At 30.3% G+C, this 17,403-nt stretch overlaps 1 protein-coding gene across 1 annotated transcript in view; it reads right to left on the bottom strand.

The window, feature by feature from the left end:
* LOC107436350 (glypican-6) overlaps positions 1 to 16,848 on the bottom strand; it is a 168,220-nt gene extending 151,372 nt beyond the window's left edge. The window contains exon 1 of the mRNA XM_043049176.3: positions 16,381 to 16,848. Coding sequence (XP_042905110.1) covers positions 16,381 to 16,591 — 211 coding nt within the window. The 5' untranslated portion in view covers positions 16,592 to 16,848. The remainder of the gene's footprint in view (positions 1 to 16,380) is intronic.
* Positions 16,849 to 17,403: the final 555 nt, after the last annotated feature.

The following is a 17,403-nucleotide window of genomic DNA, read 5'->3' as shown; positions in this document are numbered from 1 at the left end:
AAGTAAAGTATCATTTAAGTTTAAAATCTTTCTGGTGTTAATTGAATAGAAGCAATAGTAACTGCCTACTACCAGTTTATTCTTAAATAGTCAATCATGTTCACCACAAAATATTGGCAATAAAAAGTAAAGTATCATTTAAATTAAAAAAATTTCTGGTGTTAATTGAATAGAAACAGTAGTAATTGCCTACTACCAGTTTATTCTTAAATAGTTAATCATGTTCACCACAAAATATTGGTAATAAAAAGTAAAGTATTATTTAAGTGTAAATTTTCTCTGGGGTAAATAGAACAGAAGCAGTAGTAGTAACTGCCTACTACCAGTTTATTCTTAAATACCACTTTTTTTTTTGTGGCTAAAATAATCTCCGAATATATTCTAAATATTCATTTTTAGAATCACGGTTCATTACTGATAATATAAAACAAAAACATACCACAACCGAACCAAAACTTATTAAAATTATCATTTCTTGTGGATATTTTTTTCCTTTCTTCAAAACAAGCCACCGGGGTAACCAGAATATAAGCTTGTAAATGAAATGACCGCTGTGTAAAGTATCATCATTCCATTTTCATTATGCTGTCAGCATTCTTCCCTGGTGGTGCACAATCTAGTGTCATCATAATAAGGAAATTGCTGTCAAGACAACAAAGATGGCCAGGAGACCATCAAGAGTAACAAGAGAATGTGTCCTCGCCCAAGAGTAATGATCCCCTCATCCTCTTCATATAGAGCAGACCAAAAGGGTTGGGGTGAAGGAACCACACAATACATATCCGGAATCAGGATATCTTCTTGATGGATAATAAATAACGGTATATCTTTTAAAATTACTTTCAAGATAATCTACGTGGTAGAATACTTGCAGCAAATTTTGAAAATAATGACGCATATATAATGATTATTTATTTATTATAATATGCACGATAGAATTGCTACCATAAAAAGTAGTCATATGTAACTGGTGTTAAATAGGAAGTAATAAACTGAAATTATGACTCAAAAAGTCTAGTGATTGCATAAATATGACTAGTTATCATTGGTTTAATACTTTAGACTTCGAAGTACCTACTCGTCACAAATCTCGAAAAATTAAAACCTGATAAACATTGTGCGAAGTAGGTATGCCACGACGTTATCTTCGAGGTAAATTATCAACAATTTAAAAAATAATATAATAAATAAATAAATTAAAATAATTTAAAAAAATACTCATTTGTATTATTTAAAGATATTTTATGCATATTTTTTATCCAAATGTTGTATAACAAAGGGTTAAAACAATGGAAGAAGGTTCAAAAAACATTTCTGAAATTTCTCAAAGAAAGATCTTTTCTAAGTCCTTTATTTAACTATACTATAACCAATTATTTTGGCAAGACTTAAAAATTGATCAGCATTGACGAGTAATTAATTAATTGACAATATTTGAGTGTTTTTGAACTAGATGAAGGTTCAAAGTAAATGAACAGTACACAAGTAAGTAACATTAATAAACAGTATAGCCATTCCTTCATATGAGGATTCGTATTCGTTGCTTATTATATAGCATATAAGTAACATTAATAAACAGTAGACAAGTAACATTAAAATGACCCCTTTTTGGAGCTTGCTGACAAGGAAAAAACAAACAAATCAGATTCTTTATTTACTTTTGTCACTATATAATAAATCAAATTTATTAAATTTCACTTATATAATCATAAAGCATATTATAATTATGTCATTATGGGGTAATTTTAAAAAACATGAAGCAAATTTATAACATACTTCAACTCAGCTCTTTAATTGTAAGATATCAGAAATGGTGTAAAGAAATTTATAATTATCACCATTTGTGATTCATTTTATTTATTTATTTATTTATTTAGTTTACACAATAAGGAGAACCCGTGATCTTGAACCCAACAACGTAGGGCATGGTGTACTAATATCAGCATACAAATATGTATAAATCAAACGTACGCTAGGCGTAGGGTAGGAAAACGTCGATCAATTTAAAACAAATGAACTCTATCAATACTACAAAATACAATAACATAATGGCGTTTTAATTAAGATTTCAACAAGAGATTTTTCTGTGTCAACAAGCTAAATTATTATCTTCAACTTGCCCTTAAAATGCCCCCAAACCCCGCCTACTTTTCGTTACCTCATACGAAGGAATGAAGCTTTTCAACCCCCCACAAAACACCAGAAATACATAAAACATTTCTTATCCAGCCTCCAGGGAGGGAAAGTGAAGCTTTATGGCCCGTAGAGACCTACCCCCCGTACCCTTGAAATTCCGCCAGCTGACTTTCGACAGATACTGCATCCAATAGTTTTTCTTATCAAAGTTCTTCAAAGGTAATTCAACAAGTAGCTGAGTTAATTTTCAAAGGCGCCAGTCTCCAAAATTCCATGTCCCATAGTCTTCAGGGTTCTCAAGTGGCATTTTTTTTAACCACAAGAGTCATTTATGTGATAAGAAAATTCACTTTTGGAGGTTTATTTTATCTTTGACCGTAATTCAATCCGCAGTGAAGTTGTAAGTGATTTCTCACAGAAATTGCCGTTTAAAGATTTCATTTATAATTGCCTAAATAATGCACTGAGTTATTAAAATGCATTTATTTCTTCTGCTTATGAAAAAGAAGATATGTAACGCAAGTGGCTTTTGATGTTTGTTCTGAGGTAAATTAAACTCAAGAAACTACTCTTTAAAGGAAAAAAAAAGTTTCACTTTGAATCATATTACGGTGCAAATTTGCAAGAACCTAAATAGGCGTTGAATTGAACTATGGTTTATATGTAAGTAGCGTGCAATGTGTAGATCAAAAATTTTATTTATATTTTGATTTAAAAAATAAAAACACTTAGAATGTTTTTCAAAAGATTTTATAATATATATACATTAACCATCGTTGAACAGTCGCCCCAATTTTGAGTTTACGACAACCAATGTTCAACTCCGTACTCTTATATTTTTGAACCCAATCCAGAAGACAAGATAATTCCTGGATCACGTGTTGGGGAAAATTTACCCTCGTAGGAGTTTATGATGGAACTAGCCGGCTTTTGCGTTACATAGAGAGAAAACCTCCCACGGTTTGCCCGACGGCAAGAGGAACTCTAATCCATGATTCATCTACCACTGAGGATATTTTACGTCAGCATTGCCGTCGGTGAAGCTGGATGCGGAAATCGTATCGACCAGCCACCGCTGGGATTCGAACCAATGTCATCTTCACCTTACTGGGAGGCGAGTACTATATCCCCTGAGCCACCATGGTCCTTTCACAAGGTTTGAAACTTTTAGCTCTTTTTTTCCCCACAGCTTTATGGCCCCTTTTGAAATAAAATCCAGGTCACACCGCTGTTATTTTAGTACCTCTGCATCAGGGTAATACCACAGTCTAGAAAAAATTTAAACAGTATGATGACAAATATTTTATGAAGCTGTCATAAATTTAATAGGCTTAAATTTCACGTCAATTTTAGGAATTTGGTTGATCAGTCGTAACATAGTTTTTTAATTAACTAATATTTTTAATCGATTAAATAATTGATAATTTTTAATCGAATAAATAATATTTTTAATCGATTTAAGTCTTACTGGATTATGGCTACTTAGTATACCAACCTAATTCTTGGAAAGCGCTTAAAGTACTGTTAATATCGTAAATATTTAACTTCGTTAAAAAGAAATTACAAAAAAATATATTTATATCTATCTGCATAATTAATATATTTCAGAATAAACAAATCTCAAGCATTCTCCATTTGTTCTATTTTAATAAAAGAGGTATGTATTAACCCATTGGCTATATCACATAGCCATAGAGCAGTATAGGCCTTTATTTAAATAAAGGAATGGATATAACACAATTCCATCACTTAATAAAAATAAGGCCATCAACCCACTTGAATCCGTTACCATGGCAGTGGTTGTGAAACAGACAGTAATTGGACCTGTCAATCGAATGTGAACGATCATCCCTCCGTCCATTAAAATAGTTTGCACATCAACCCCCATCCAGCTTTAGAAAATTTGCAGTTGCCGTGGTACAACCTTTCTGGCATCATAATCTTTAAAATTTAAATCCCATTCGGAATTTCCAAGGCAAAATTAAACTTCAAAAAAGCTAAAACGAAAAGAGCTTTACACGGCAAATTTTCTTTGGCAGTAAGAGTTATATACTAATTGTCAATTAACTTCAAAACTGATGGCGTTCTTTCGTTTTTATCACCAATTCCTTTTAAGATAAAAGGTTGTTGAATAACTTATCGTTCGATAAACGACCGGAATTCCCCATATTATGACAGAAATAGTTCGGCAGGAGTTTTAAAAACATAGAAACACGAAAAAGCGCTTCATTCAATGTTACTACAAAATGTTTGTTAAATGATTTCCAATCGATTGAAAACATTCGAATGCAGAAATGAAAGGTAATAATTACAATAATAAAATGTTAAAGGCGGCCGTTGAAATATAATAAATTGATTTAAAAATTATATTTTATGTTTCGTATTTGTAATTTAAATTAATTTATGTTACCGAAATAAATAAAAATTTCCATAATAATTAACACAATTTGATATAGAGTACATTATATTAAAAAAAAATACAAATAAATACAAAAAAATACTTTAAAAAAAATACAAATTTAAAAAAAGAAAGAACTTTGAAAGCTCTTAAATAGATATCTTTGACACAGAAATGTTGCACAAAACATAATAAATGTTACAAAATAATGCAGTTCAATCAAGTTTTGGAGTTTAACAAAATGCGGTATACCTATCGAAAATGAAAGAAAAAAAAACTTATATCCCCCCAAAATTAACTCCTCTATGCGACACAATGTGACTTGAAAATTGATTTTATCACTATTTCTTTTTTCTTATGGCAATATGATGATAGTCTGTATTCGCCAACTGTTCAGGGAAGCCTTTTCTTAAAGAAAAATAGCCGTAATTCTGAAAACACGCAAATTAGCTATCTTTAAACTATAACTAAGGAACAGTTTGAAGTAAAAATATATTACAAAAAAGTGTGGTTGATTACAACTATGTTTCAAATCCTTCAATTGTACACGCAGTCCCACTTTATAGAAACTTTGCTATCATCTGATCTGATCTTAATCCTCTCTTTTTTAATTTATTTTTATAGCGTTTGACACAATGCTAAAAAAAATGCTTGACAAATTAATGCAGTCCTAAAATGTCCTTAGTTCGCAAAGTCGCAGTTGAATGAATTCGTATCTAAGAGTTATAAAATCAAAAGATAAAGAAGCAAATTGTTTTCCCAATTCTGACCATCAATCTCAAACTGATATTAAATCTGGACGTCAATCCCAAACTGATTTTAAATCTGGACCATCATTCTCAAATTGATTTTAAATCTGGACCATCAAAAACAAAACAAAATCAAATATTGTTACAAACAATAAGGAAGACTAGTAACTCATAAGCCATCCTGCGATCTTAAGCTATGGAGAAGACACGAGTTCGGTGAACTCACCCTACCCAAGAACAGCAAAAGCAATACAGAATGACAGTTTAGAGAAGTTACTATTTCTGTTTACTCTGACGGGCAATTGCCCGCACCAACTGAGCGATAGGGACCTGATACAGCGATAGCGGAATGCCGGTAGATGCCTGGAATTTCTTTTTTGTCGCTGCAGTTCTCTCCACTTATTTATTTTTTTTCTTTTTTTTTTGCGTCAGACTTAAACACTGAAGATGGATGGTGCAAAGGAGGGATGTCGAATGGTGTCTTTGTTTTTGGGATACCACCAAGTTATTTATATAATTTGGTGAGGCGTTAGAACTGCTTTGTTCTACACTTTTGAAGCGTGGAATGTTACGACGTCGGGTGGCGATATTTCATTTTGGATTAAGTTCTCCGACAACTTTAGGGAGAGTATTAAACGCATTATCTTTTTTTTATTGGCTCATTTCTTTAAACGTGTTCTCTTGAAGTGGTTTTGGCAAACAGATACAGAAAAACGTGCTACTGCTCGTTCGGTTTATGCATTCCTTATCGGTTTTACACTAGCATTACCTTTGGTAGGATGTAAACTATAATTCAGTTTATGCATTCCTTATCAGTTTTACATTAACATTACCTTTGGCAATAGATAAACTATAATTGCTCTTTAGTGTTCCACGATATCATATCATCCATTGGTAACAAATATGTATTGAAATGGATTGCTTTACTCCGATAGCATAATACATTAGGATGTGGAGGATAGTTCCTTTAAAAATTTAGCGATAATACCGAAATGCTGCCAACTACTACCATAAAAAAGTACGCAAAATCTTTTAACTCAGAATTGATTTCTCTGTCTCCTCATTGGGACATAAATTATGAATATTTGTCTAGAAATGCCCAGAAAAATTGTTGATTAGATGGTGGTAGCGTTTAAAAGTTAAAATTTCTAAAACAAATAAAGCCACAGTCTTACACTTAAAGCACAGATATAATTTTAAACTATACATGCCAGAACCATGGTGGCTCAGGGGATAGAGCGTTCGCCTTCCAATGAGGTGAACCGGGTTCGAATCCCAACAAGTCGATACATATTCCGCACCGACCAGAGTGGTGACGTAAAAATATTCCCAGTAGTAGACGAATCATGGGTTATAGTCTCCTTGCCATCAGACTAACCGTGGGAAGTTTTCGTGGTTTTCTTCACCACATAACGCAAATACGAGTTAGTTCCATCAAATGTCCTTAACGGAGGCAAATTTCTCCCAGTACTTGATCCAGGAGTTCCCTTGTCTATTGGATTAGGTTCAAAATTACGAGGCTACGGAGTTAAAGCACTGGTAGTCTTAAACCCAAAATTCGGTCGGCTGTTTAACAACGAATTAAAAAATTTAAAAAAACTATATAGTATGCCATTTGCTGTAAAGAATTATCTGGGCTTTAGAACGAGCAAATAGCTAAAGTATTTTAAAAGTTATAAAACTTTTTTAAAAATCAACAATTTGACGACATTTTTCCACTTAGAGGAAAATTATCAAAATCAATGATTAATTCCTTTTTTTTTTTTTTTTACGAACTTCTAAGAGCCCAGATAATACAGCATTGTGTAAGTCTTTAAATATTAAAAAATTAGATCATAAACGCTTTTCGTTTTTAAAAAAGGTGGTTTTTCTCCATATCGACGTTTTGCACCATTTTCAGAATAAACAAAGAAGGCTCTGGCTAAAGATAGGCTTAACCAAATCTGACCAAACAGTCATGAAAATAGAATATTATTCGAAAAAAAGCACCATTTCATGCGACTACAGAGCCTTTGAAAAACGGCCTAAATGCAGAGGAAAAGTGCCTGATATGCGACAATCCTATTGCAGGCAAAGGAGATGGTAAACTCAACTGAAAACAATCTAAAACATGCGTGAAGGTTTTTTGATTATCGTGTCAAAACGACAATGAGAAAACAGAAACCTTCTAATGGTTGTACGAGCAGAAATTGCGCTTGAAAGAAATTTCCTGGCCTGAACTTTTCAGCCCGATGCGAGTGAATAAATTTTGCCAACAAATTATCTATAAATAACCATGGGCAAAGATTATAACAGAGCTTATGATGTTTAATATATTTTGGTACTATCTTGGTACTGAACCATATTAGGATACATTTTAAGGATTATGCAGAAAAAAAAAAACGATTTAGCAAACAATGATCTAAACTTGTTTGAAGCAAGTTAGTTTCCATTAAGAAATTTCACAATAAAAAATGCTTCGTAGATTCAATTCACATTTATTTAAATCAAGATCGTAATAATAATAATCCAACTACAATTATGTCTATAAAATGGCAACTTCAACAACCGATAGAAATCAAGAGGTCGGAACAAACAATTATCAGTGAAGCAAAAACTAGGCGTGGTATACTGCGCACTGGTAGCAACAGTCATACCACATTACCTTGGCGATTCAACAACAATCCATCAGACGGACAAAAAACACCAAATAATAGAAATGATCGAATTGTGCAAACAACTAAAATAGTCTCAACAAAATATTAAAGACGTACTAATGAGAATATGAAGGGAAAAACACCAGAAACGACGTGCTCATACACAAAGCAGAAAAAAGTGGCACTAAACCCCTCATTACTTCAACTGAAAACCACAGGGCAAACAGGAAGTCTTGTCTTTTTGAAACCCCCCCTTTCCTTCCTTCTGCCCGATAGAATTTCTTACCATACACCCTCATTAAATATTATTCAGATGATTTTTTTTTTATTGCAGGGCGTATAATAACTTCCAGAAGATTTTTATCTTGTCATAGCGGATATGATATCTAAAAGCCTACAGATTAGTTTCTCTCTCAAAGAGTAGGAATGGTAGGGATCGAGATATATGAGAAACACCGGCATATGGAAAACAAGAAAAGTAATTACAGAAGCAGACGATTTTGATTCGGTATTTGCTTTTGTTCTTTTTTAGTTAATCGCTGCTGATGGAATTTCTCGGAATTGATATAATAACCGAGTAATGAATGGAAACGAGGATTTCGAAAACAGCAGGTAAAAAAAGAAGAAAGAAAAAAAAGCATTTCCTTAGGGCTGTGTTTTTAAAAGTATAGACAATAAATGAAATTTAAGAATGGAATAAAAATTAATTCATTAATTTTAAGCTGACGAAATTTTTAAAAAAAATCATAAAAACTATAACACTGTTTAAAAAAAAAAGTTTTACATATAGTTCGACAATATAATTCTAGAAAATATGTTAAAAAGTATGGGCGGAGGCAAATCAAAATAAAACAAATCACGCACCCTAGTGTTCTAAAATTCGAATCTAACAAGTTTTAAAACAAATGCGCACTATATCTTTTTTATTTTGTTATGCTCCGTAATTCGTGTTTCATAAATCTTCCGCTCATGCTTCATGCTTAAATCGACAAAATGTAAGCTGTAAAAGTTTGCGGATGTTGTACGTTTGATCTGATTTAACATTTTTTTTTCCTTCCAGAAATTATGGGATTTGGTTGTCTTTGAAAGAAAATTGGGTAGCACAAACATGACATTGAAAAACACGAAGTATTCAAATTCCTTTTTTTAAAACTGAAAAATGAAATATATATATAGTATATTAAAAAGAAAAGGAAAAAAACGTAGAAGATTAAGAAAAACAGTAAGTTTTTTCTTTTTTTTTTTTTTTGAGTGCTCCTCACACTATTGTATTGATATATTTTGTTTGGCTATATTGATGCAATATTAGAAAACACTCCTTCTTGCGGATATAATCGTGTGAGCTGATGAAAAGATTATATCGTATTTTCCAGATTTTTATTTTTTTCGGATTTTTATTATTATTTTTCCCGTTTTTCATTGTACCGTAATTTTTCCATGTTTTCTCTACATTTTGAACTGATATATATTTATATATATATGAATGATTAATTTTTTAGAGAGGGTAAAACTTTTATTGAACTTGAAAATACTAAAATTTAAATATTAAAACATGTTGTTGCTGGAAATTTTCTTCAACGAGATAAGAAAGAAGATGGCAGCTATGTAAAAAACATCACAAACAGGAAGGAAAAAAACTAGGAAAATGATGAAGAATATGAAAAAGATAAAAAAGAAAGGCAAAATCGGCAATAAATATGTAAGAAACCATAAATAACTTCTTTTATTTTAGATCCTCATTACACATCAAAGTTTGTGAAACGATTGAAGTTCTGAGTGAATGAAAATTCTAAGCAACATTTTTATATGCACTTGGAACTTTTCTCTGCCCCCAGGATAGAGTTTTTGACACGACGAGTAAAAACAGTCAAAAACCTTTGCAACAATATTTTCTTTAAATTTAACAATTAATTTTGCTATTATGTAGATATATATTTAAAAATTTAGTTTAATATACCATCAAATATAAATATTTATTATATTTATATTATTATATATTATGTTATTATATATTATATTATTGTATACTATATTATTATATTTATATTATTATATATTATATTATTATATATTATATTATTATATATTATATTATTCGACTTTTCAGCACGACTTGACATAACTTCACCATATATTTTGCATGTTGCGCAATTTTTTCGACCACTTTCTATTTTATTAAAATGCTGCCATACAGAACACTTCCAACACGAATCATTTATCTAACAAACTAAACACTCTCAGATCTCAACAGAAAACCAGACTAATCAGGGCCCTCAACCATTCTAAATTTTAAACTGGCTAGAACAAAAAACTTTCCTTTAGCAGAGAAATCTTTTAAAAATGACATTTCTACATAAATTGAATAAAACCCACCTTACTCAGATCAACACATGGTATTTTATCTATAAACAAATATTGAACGACTATTATATTTTATTACTATCATTAATAATCATTATTATTATTTTGCATTAATAGGAATAAATAAAAACTTGTCAAATCCCCCAGACTAAAATATTCCTGAAAATTGTATCGACGCCGTAAGCTAATTGAAAAATCCAACATTTTACTAAGTTAATTGTAAAAATCTATTCAGCATAACATTTTTAGGCTTATTATAATCACCTGATTTGTCTTTAGACTAAATAGAAAATGCAAACAAAAATGATATAGATTCTTCAATTAGCCTAAAAAAGTAGGCTGACTGCAAAAATTTTAAGAAGGATCAGGTTGCTTAGAAAATAATGGAGATTTTTTCAAATAGCCTAGTGCAGTGTTTCCCAAACTTATGATTTTTGTGTACCCTTTCTAAATTTTTCGTAACGCTGTGTACCACTAATTAAAAAAAAATTAATGTATTTTTTACTATAAAAAATTGCGCAAAAGTTAAAATCACAACTTGCTGTTGACACCACTAATTATTAACTGTTAACTCAGCAAAAAATAGCCAATAGAAAAATACGTAACCGTAAATTTTCATTGCTAACTTTGTTTTTAAATAAATTTTTGTTTGTTGCAAGATATTTCGCATAAGGACGCGTACCCCCACTAAACTGTTGCCGTATTCCTGGGGGTACGCGTACCACACTTTGGGAAACACTTGCCTAGCGCATTGCTCCTTAACTATTTGATAACGACATGGCTATGTATTGCAAGGTGGCTCTTCAGAAACAACCAGCAAATTCAATTAGCTTTCGACAGCCCTACGACTACATGTTCAAATAACAAATTGCAAGAAAAACAACTGACGTAATATGCAATTACATAATTGAAAATTGGAAGAGAGATTGTGTATTTATAAAACTGGTTGGCTAATGCTAACCTATGGACGAATGGACACGTGTCTGTTCACAAACAACAACTACAGTTCGTGAACTTCAATGGCAGCTGGCACAACAATATTTTGGGGTGCAGAGAAAGAGAGAAAGCTGGTTAGAACACCTGGGCATAACATTATTTTCTTCACCTTTCGCCTTCCCTTTAACTGCAACATATGGCTTTTTATAAAAGGAGAATATAGATTTCGTACAGATAATGAAAGCGTTAAGTAACTTTAGCTAAACAAACTTTCTTAAAACAAGAAGAAACCTAACACTGATTATTTGTAAACGCAAATTTGGTCACGAATATTTAAATTTGAATTCAATATTGGTATGTCAAAGTAATGCAATTAACTCAAATGACGCAATAAATTTGAATGCGCCACGTGGTACTAAGCATTTTTTTGTAATAAGATTTCAAATGGCCATATACGCCTCTACAGTTTCAGTAATGTGAAAATTCCTATATTCAAAGAGCGTTAAAACATTTAAAATGGAATCAAATTAATATTTTCTTCCATCAGCAACTACTTTATTTGATTTGCACGATATGAACAAAATTTTCTCCGGGATGGAACAGAGAAGGACGCTCTTATCTTCCTTACGTTTGACCAAAGATACGTCACACTGAGGTCAACATTTTTGGCTGTAGCTCTTATAAATACAACACAAAGCATTTTAAAAAGAGCTTCATAATTTTAAAAACAAAAAAAACTGCACCAAAACAAGACTAGTTAACAAGAATCAAAAATTAAATAAAAATTTACGCATAAAAAACAATAATAAAAATTTATAAACTAAACATTTATTTAATCAATAATAACAATTTAAATTATCAACGCATTTAGCAAAAACAAAACATGTTAGACAAAATAGGGATAGAATATTTAAGTTTCAAATTGAATGAAAAAATTGAAACGTTAATAAAATTTAAAAATCTATAAAAAAATATCAGAAAATAGTTAAAACGAAAGTTAAATTTCTAAATTATCTATTTTTAAATTATTTATTATATATTATTATTAAATTATTTATTATTAAATTAGTTATTTTTTTAAATTATTATTCTTTCAATGTTTTACTTATTGCAACTCACTTAATTGTTATTTAAGTCAAAAATTATCACACTTTTGGATTCCTTAAGTTAAATAATCGTCTGCAGAGATTAATCAACCCATCTAAGTTATAAACCGTATCCATTGCAACTTAGAACACGGAAATTTTTTTTAATAAATCTTACAAAAATAATAAAACGAATGAATTAATAAAACGAAACGTGTCTAATCGGTTACATAACTAAGAAAGTCAAATCGCTTTTTCTGCAAGGAAAAAAAAAAACTCTTTAATCTAGAAGGCCATTAAAGTATCAGGTTTAGAAAGAGTAAAAACATCGATAATCAACTGTAATTGAGCTAGAATATTTTTAAAAAATCTGTTCTTTTTCGTAAATAAACAAAGAAGCTAAATTACCTCTTCTTATCAGCGAACAGCATGAACCCAAAGTTTTCCTAATTCTCCCAAGATAAGGTAAAATAATTAGATGCGCTTTCAACTAGAAAGACTTTTCAAAAAATATTAAACTATTAATTCAGAACTAACGAGATGTAGATTTAAAAAAGAAAGAAAAAGTAGTTTTTCCCATTTTTCTTCAAAAGAAAAATGTTGTTTCCTTTTATCATTATGCAAGGATAAAATGTAATCACTTCGCCCCAAACCGTAAGATAGCATAACCGAAATGATAATTACGAATAAAATATTAAAGGAATTATGCTCCGTGTATTCGTAACTTGTTATCGGTCTTCTAAACTATACAATTTTTTTTAACTATTTAATGATTATCTGAATAATTAAGCGAATTAAAAGAATTTAGAAAAACTTACTGTTTTAACAAAATAAATAAGTAATGTAATGTTCACTGTCTTGAGTTTAGTTGTTCTTAATTAACACAAAATTAAACGATGATATTTCAAATAAAATCGATTAATCCTTAACTATCTTGAGTGAATTCTTTTAAATTCCACTTTTGCTTTTTTTAGGAACTATATTTTCAAAATTATATCTTCGACGACTCTTGTGTGTGAAATAATTTTTAGCAGATAATATGCTATATTTCCAACTGATGTGAGTTTGTCTCTCTCGTGTATGAAATAACGATTTTTAGCAAATAATATGCTATATTTCTAACTGATGTGAGTTAGTGACTTTTATTCGCCATCGTTATAATGTAAATTTTGAAAATGATGCAAAATTTCTGTATAAAAAGTCCCAGTTTTGCGAAAATGGTCTAATTTTTTAATGTTCACAAATTATCCAGTTGCTCTGCTTCGTAGTAGTAAACTGATGGCGAGTATAGACATCGGATAGATCGGTATGGAATAAGGTGCTATAAAACAAGCCAAAGATGGAAAATGGCTGTAGTGCAGACAAAAGTTGCCCCAAAGCTACATTGGTTGGATTCAAATCTGTAAACTTGAAAATTATTCATTTTAATAAGGTGGAAAAAAATCCCTCCAAATTGGCGAACTTTTTAAAAAGTTTTTAAATAACTAAGTTTTTGCCCGTTCCAAAGTTAAGACAATTCCCTATGGAAAGAAAGCATTCAATATAGTTTAGAATAATGACCTAGCATCGGATTTTAAGGCAACTGAACTGTTTTCTTAGTTTTTTTTTCCAATCAGGAGAAAGCGCTTTAAAAACTGCACAGAATAATCTGCAAGATTTTCGAAGAGTATCAACAAGGTTAAAAACGGATAACTCATCGCCACATGCTGTCCAAAGTTTCCACTGTCTAATTTCATGGTGGTCCTGTAGAATAACAACACAGGAAATAAAATACAGATCCATCAATCCTCTTCCAACAACAGTTTGTTGTCACTGTCTCTATTCGTCGTTGCAATCAGAAGCACACAATGCAATATGCACATTAATCAATCGATATGCACTGAACCTGTATTTCAGTTGTCACCGTACAATGCACAAAATACCAAAGAAAACTGTCACACTTTTCTCCTTTTACTAATAACTTTGTCTGGTGGCGATAAGAGGCCCTGGAAAACCCTGGTGTGGTCTATACCAGTACTTATTTAATGGAGCCTAAATCAAAGCCCCATTATATCAGAAATTCGAAAATTATTTATAGGAATAGTAGAATCACTCACTAATTAAAATGGGAAATCGAAAAAGTAATGTGTATTTTCTTAATTAGGCAATTGTATTCTTAAGAAATTGCATTTTCTTAAAAATATTTTTTGACGTAACGAAATTAATTAATAAATTAAACTAATTGTTTCCATCAATTTTGGTGCAATCGCAGTCAAAAATGATGCAAACTCTATAACAAAGTAGTTTTATAATAAGAGTTTTGAAAATTTTTTTGATTGCAAAAAAATCTATTAAGCAGTTCATGAAAGATTTTATGTTAAAATAATAATAATTCTTGTGAATTTGATGTTTTTTTAAATTGTTTTCAAACTCAGATAAGTCACGAATTCTAGACAAAGCCATCAGAATATCTAAATATTTTATCATCCTGTTTAGGGCACTGAGTAGTTAATACATTTTTGTAATCATTTCTTTTAGATAGATTGCCTTATATTTTCTGCAAGTAAAATAGTTACATTTTGTATTAAATGTTGCAAAATGCGACACAAAAATTTTTTTATACCCCCTCATCAACGCTGTTTCAATAGAAGTGCACGCAATAACATATCGACAGCTGATGGAAGTCATGTCATAATTTAGTTGAATAAGACGAGAAAAATAGTTGACTCCCCCCCCCCAAATTAACTTAAAAATAATAAATAAATAACAGTTCTACTTTTGCCTTCTTTGACTAAATCAAAGATTATTAATTAATGTAACCGTTTATAAAACATTTTTAAAGTATCAATTTTACTTAAAAATATTTCATTCCGGTAGAAAAAAAGAAAGAAAGTAAAACATTTTATACTGGTTCAAATGGTAAAATAACATTTCATTTATAATTCTCTCTTTTAAATTGGTAGCACAATTATTCCTCTACATGTATTTACAATGAAGATTTAAAAATGTTGCATTCACTATAAAATTATTAATTCATTAAAGCATCTAATTCGAAAAAGCGAGGATCTCAGTATAATGGCGCGAAACACCTTAGCCAATTTATCGAATCTATTAATCCTATGTTAAAAATTATACACTTACTAAACACCTGCTTTAGACTTATTACACTATACTCGCGAATTCTTTTTTAAGCTTAAGTGATAGCCAATTTAAATAAATATCGATTTAATTTAAACATAGATGTAACATATTCATAAACATCTATCAACACACGTGATCTTTTGGCGCATGGATGGAGTTAGGGATTCACAGAAATTCATTGTTCATCTCTAGGGCTATTCAGAAATGAAAATTTTGATATAAAGAATTATAATTTTTTGGTTTTAATTGATAAATCTGGATTTACAAAAAGCCGTAATGCATATCATGAGCAATTAAATAATTCTGATTAAAAAAAAACTGATGTCCTTTAAATCTTCATCTTTTTGAATTTATGTTATGATTGATGTTAGGATTAATTATTTGAAGCTAATTAAAGATGACTGATTTATCGCCATTTAATATAACTCAATGAAAAGCGTTGTTTATTAAAACCGTATTCTGACGACACATAATCATTTTAAAACTATTTGTCAATTCTCAAATGTTTATTAATGTACTTTTAATTAAAACGGCTTATTGAGAAAAATTAATGTCCCCAATTTTTGATACTTAAAAGTTCTACAGACATAAAAATTAATAAATATCATTGGAAAAAAAATATCCTTTCTTTTGTTTATCTTTTGGGATAATGATGTAATTACAAAAAACGCATTCCTAATCACCTGAAAATATTTTTAATGAAAACAAAATTAAATTAAAAATGCTCTTAACATAGCTTCTTATACCCGAAGCAATATTAATAGTAAAGAATTATTTACAAGACTTCATCATATTACTATTTAAAATTTGTTAACCTTTTTCATTAATTTTAGTTTTAATGTTTCTTTATGTACTCCATTTACACTTAAAATTACTCATATTCACTTTAACACGTTACAACTGAACTATAATTAAGAAAGCATCATCTAAGAATTATATAAAAACTGTAAGCAACTTACCAGATATTGCTTGGATAGGGACTTCCAGGTTATTAAACCCTCGCAATGAATATGCGTATTTTACATTTGTACAAGCTAATTCTTTAGATGTGGCGGATACAGTACTAAGTACAGTAGAAGCAGTCGTGAATCTCAAATAAGTAAATAAATAAATAATTGACACACATAAAAATCTATTGAGATTCACAGATAAATACATCTCCGAAGCCATGCTTCCTGATTTAATAAGAAATAACTAGGAAAAAGCGATGAATTTTAACACATATTCTTGATAATGAACTGACGAGATGAGCTGATGATGAGAGAAAATAACACAACACTGAATCCGGTTATGAAAATGTTCATGTTTCTAACACACAATATATCCCACACTACACACCCAGTCACAAAGCTGCTTATGCTACAAATGAATTGACGGAGGGGTTACATTTTGACAGTTTTTGCTTGGCTGTTCCATCTTTTGCTCCTGCTTCCCTCTTGTTGTAAAAGCCAGTGAGGAATATTCTAATTTCTAATTATTGCAAAAAAGGTGAAGGTTTTGATATGAATTAACAATTCGGTTAATATAATATGAAGTTTTTTAATGCTGTTTTTGGATTTCTTATTCTGTTTAAAAGTAAAGTGATTGGAATTAATAGTATATTTCTTTAAAGGAATAAAGATATGGAGTCATAAACATTGTTTCAAGTAGATGGCGCCATCAGTGTAGACATGAAATAACATTTTCAAAGCTTTTATTTTATAGCTTTTAAATTTTTCTTCAATCATAGTAATTTATTTATTTTGTTAGATTCTCGATCAAAGTATTAAAATTTAGACGTAAAATAAAGGCATAAATTAACATTTTGAGAGACTCGTAGCTTTTATTTTATGGCTCATACATTTTCATTCAGTTCATAGTAATTTATTTGTTTTGTTAGATTTTTGATCAATGGATTGAAATTTTCGATCCATTTTGTTTGATCAAGAATTCAAAGATTTTTTTTTCCTTTACCTTTTTTTTTTAATTTTCAAGAAACAACA

The sequence above is a fragment of the Parasteatoda tepidariorum genome, chromosome 3, assembly GCF_982258835.1.
Source record: "Parasteatoda tepidariorum strain Cologne lab strain chromosome 3, Ptep-v5.0, whole genome shotgun sequence".
Classification (NCBI taxonomy): domain Eukaryota; kingdom Metazoa; phylum Arthropoda; class Arachnida; order Araneae; family Theridiidae; genus Parasteatoda; species Parasteatoda tepidariorum.
This window is presented reverse-complemented; position numbering and strand designations above follow the sequence as displayed.